Source organism: Drosophila takahashii, chromosome 2R, assembly GCF_030179915.1.
Source record: "Drosophila takahashii strain IR98-3 E-12201 chromosome 2R, DtakHiC1v2, whole genome shotgun sequence".
NCBI classification, from domain to species: Eukaryota; Metazoa; Arthropoda; class Insecta; order Diptera; family Drosophilidae; genus Drosophila; species Drosophila takahashii.
The window spans coordinates 6072301-6076326 of record NC_091679.1 but is presented as its reverse complement, the minus strand read 5'-3'; the positions used below and the strand labels follow the sequence as shown (position 1 = coordinate 6076326).

The following is a 4026-nucleotide window of genomic DNA, read 5'->3' as shown; positions in this document are numbered from 1 at the left end:
GTGCTGTTGGCATGTCCTTGGGCTTCGCCGAAAAGAGGACATCTGTGAGGCTGCGTTTTAATCCCGAGATGAACACTCGAAGTGCATCATCCCGGAATTTTACGCACAGGACTTCGGCCGCCGAAGCGTCGTGCGACATGGTGGCCTTGTTTGTGAGAAGGGTCAGTTTCTTTTCAACCTCATCATAATACTGTAACAGTGAGAGATTTCCCTGCCTTAGGGTGCCCATTTCCTGTTCTATGACATGACATGGCGGAACGTTGATTGCCGTTACTCGCCTGGCCAATTCCTCAATTTGTTGCATAAGCGCTTGCTCCCTTGCTTGGCTTTGAGCGGTCTGTTCTGCAAGGGCATTTGCAACGACAGCCTGTATAACATTCCGGAGCTGATCGGGGTCCATTTCTGTAGGGGGGGCTGGGGGTCTGAGTATCGGAGTTGAATTGTGGATCCGCCCTGCACTCTCAGACTCTGAGTCGCTGGAGTCTTGCCTATTGTTCCTATACTCGAGAAACGGATTACTCATGTGCAGCTGTGCACAGAAATTCGCGCGCGTAAGCAAAGCTCTACACACACAAAGACACAAAGACGAAGACAAAAAGCTTGGGGATCATATTTCTTTGCGATAAGTGGAGCAACAAAACTGAATGCCTGTGCCAATTAATATCTTTTATATGGGTCACAAAATTTAATTTTAGACGTCCGAACTTACAATTTTTTTGGAAGACGTAAAAAATAGTTTTGGCCGAAGGGCCCACTTACATTTTATGTTAGCTCCCACTAATGTAAATCTCCTGGTCGTTGGGCGCCAATTAATATCTTTGGTGACTGGCCCGGCGGCGGTGCCGCTCCTGGACGGGCCAGTGGCAGACGGGGCACCGGCGGGGTGCTGGTTGTAAGTAAGGGTTATAGCTGTCTGCTAGACAACTATGATCGCTGATGTGCTGGACGAAGAGTAACCACTGCGTGGCTGTCGTTCAGGTGGTTGGGAGCTGGCTGCTGGCAACTATAATCGCTGACGTACTGGATAGGGGCAGCCGCTGCGTAACTCTCTTCCGAGTGGTTGGGGGTTGGCTGCTGGCAACTATAATCGCTGACGTACTGGATGGGGGCAGCCGCTGCGTAACTCCTTCCGAGGGGTTGGGGGTTGGCTGCTGAGCAACTATGGCCACCGATGAGTCAACTGAAGATTATGGTGAGGGGATGACTGTCCCCCTATGCCCCTGGCCTAAAGCTCAGTGGACGAATGTAAATAAGTTTGACGGCGATGCCGGAGTAAAGTCAACGAGCAGCGTGCTCTTTATTTAAGACATGAAACAGTACTGTTCTTAAAGACAAAACTTAGAGCTAACAAAAGCTCACAGCGGCCACGCAAATATGCAGTGTCTGCCGCTGTGCACGAGCTTCCGGCCCATTGCTAGGTCAGCAATTTCGGCCGGAGCTTATTTTCAAAGTAACTGCGGTCAACGATCTTGATCGGGTTGACCACAGTTAACTTATATATATAAATGTTTATATTTTGTTAGTATAACATTAAATTGAACGAATAACAAATACATTTCAATAAATTGAGTATTAAATATAAAATATTTGGGTGTGTTTGTAAATTTTTTTTTTTTGAAATTTTTTATAAATTGGGTGAGTATATTTTATTTGATTGGTTTTGTACCCGTTGCCTATATAGGAAATTCAACAGTTCTAATTCATGTGGGTTCATTTTAGCTTCAGGTTCAGAATCCCTGTCTTGAACAGGTTCATCTTCTTCTTCAGCTGATTTTTCTTCCTCGTTTTTTTTCCCTATCTGTTTTAGATAATAACCCAACTCTACTTGTTCAGGAGTAATATCATTATTTTCATTACTCTCATCGCTATTGCTTAAGTTAATGTTTATATTTTGGTGATAAAGTTGTGTGATGTCATCATCAGTTAAATTAAAACTAGAAATATTATTAGAAATTGAATTTACTGAAACTACGTTAGATCCTAAAAGGTGAACATATTCAACTGAAATGAGAAAAAAAAAAAAAACGAATTAATGAAATGAAATAATATATACTAAAGTAAATTAACTTACCTTTTGTTTTGTTTATTATTTTATTTCCTTGAGGAATTTTTTTATCCTTCTGAAATAAATAAGTAATATGTTATCCCTAATTCATATAAAAGTTGTTGCGGTTCAACAACTCGCTACACTCTAATAGACATAATTTTCCCCCATCAGAGTCTATACCACTCAAGTCTAGTTCCTCAATTGTTATAACCTCTCTTTTACTTATCTTGGGTGGAGGTGGTAAATCTATTGTTCTTCAATTTCTACACAGTTTATTTGAATCTTATACATATCTAGATGAGAATGTTTTTTTAACCTTTTTGAAACGTAATGGCATTGGATTCTTAAAGTGAAAAGGTCCTTATAACAGAGTTTATAATATCTATCGAAACCTCTGTTTCCTGTTACAATAGTTCCGCCCTCTCTATTTTCCCTTTCAAGCAAGTCTGATTTAAACTTCTCTAACAATTCCTTTTTAAGAAAAGAATATTTTTTTTCTACACTACGCTTCTCTGTTTTATTTAAAATTTTTGACTCTTCACTTAAATTATCATTATTACCATCTTCTTCATTTAATGGCGTAAATGATTGTTTGGAGGGTGACGACAAATCATCGTACTCATCATAGATTTGGAAATTAGCTGGTGGGGGTGTTGATGATGATGATTCTTCTGTTGCTTCTGTTGATGATGATGCTTCTGTTGAGGATGATGATGCTTCTGTTGATGATGATGATGCTTCTGTTGTTGTTGTTTCTGTTGTTGTTGTTTCTGTTGTTGTTGTTGTTGTTTCTGAAATTAAATATCATAACAAAAGTTAACAAAAATCGAAAAAGGAAAAAAAGTAATTTGTGATTGTTATTTATATTGGTATTTACCTTGTGGTGCTTCGTCGTCTTCATCTTTTTTTAGTTTCCTCTCTTCTGTAATATAGCTTGCCATTGTTGTTGCTTCTGAAATTAAATATCATAACAAAGTTAACAAATCAAAAAAAATTGTTATTGTTTATTGTTATTATTGTTTTGATGTTCTTACCTTTGAGGTTTTTAGTTTACTCTCTAACTCATCAATGTTATTTTTATTCGCTAGTGAACTGTTCTTAAATAGATACAATTTCAGCTGAATACTCAAAACATCATTGTTAGGGAGTAAAATTTGAATAATTGTGGTTTCCATTGTCTCGTTGTATGTCGTTAGATGTGAAGTGGGTATTACACCCATTTCCACTACTCCTATTACAGAAACTATTATCAAAAATAGTTTTATTATTTTATTATTATTCATTTTCACACACACATACACACAATTATTAATAAAGTTTGAGTTTTTAGCTTTTACTTTCACTTTTATATGAGCAATTTGAGCTCCAATTTTCACCGTCTTGTCTTGCTTGCGATCGCTACTGAAAAAATCATAAGCGCCCCAGTGGTATTTATTTAGAATTTTCAGTATATAACTCTTATGTAAACGAATAAAGGGATGGGGCAATCATTCCTAAATATGCTGGCGAACCAGTCCAACAAACAGAAACAATATATACAAACCTTGAGTAAACATTCTTATAGCCCTCCACACGCCCTCCACAGAAAGCAGAACATTCTTATCGCCCTCCACAGAAAGCCGAACATTCTATCAGACTTTGCGTGTGCGTATGTGGAAACTATTTTTGACTTTGTATACGTAGGGTGCGGCCTTTCGATGCGGGCGATTGTGTCTGGAAACTATTTTTGATGATGTGTACGTACATGAGCATGCGAGTCTGAACATAATTATAGAAACCACTTGTAATGATTGATCTTCGAAGTCTTTGCGTGTGCGTATGTGGAAACTATTTTGACTTTGTATACGTAGGGTGGTGGGGGATTTTGGCTGGAGACTATTTTTGAACTTGTACATAAGCTGTTACATGAGCATGCCGGTCTGAACATATTTATTTTTCTGTTGCTGAGTTGATTAGTATATGGAGTATATATTCTTTTA

At 38.4% G+C, this 4026-nt stretch overlaps 1 protein-coding gene across 1 annotated transcript; it reads right to left on the bottom strand.

The window, feature by feature from the left end:
* Nucleotides 1–1583: 1583 nt before the first annotated feature.
* Nucleotides 1584–3459, bottom strand: LOC138912372 (threonine-rich protein-like). Its single transcript, XM_070213093.1, has 5 exons — nt 3082–3459; nt 2925–2999; nt 2608–2838; nt 2072–2120; nt 1584–2001 (listed from the first exon to the last, which is right to left on the bottom strand). Exons 2-4 carry the CDS (start codon nt 2986–2988, stop codon nt 2113–2115), a joined length of 303 nt encoding a protein of 100 aa, XP_070069194.1. The 5' UTR covers nt 2989–2999; nt 3082–3459; the 3' UTR covers nt 1584–2001; nt 2072–2112.
* Nucleotides 3460–4026: the final 567 nt, after the last annotated feature.

Excerpts from the sequence above, each read along its gene's own strand:
- LOC138912372 (XM_070213093.1), bottom strand. The coding sequence starts at position 2,988 with ATGGCAAGCTATATTACAGAAGAGAGGAAACTAAAAAAAGATGAAGAC. Across the intron at positions 2,839-2,924 it reads AGACGACGAAGCACCACAAG|AAACAACAACAACAACAACA; the intron begins GTAAATACCAAT and ends ATTTAATTTCAG.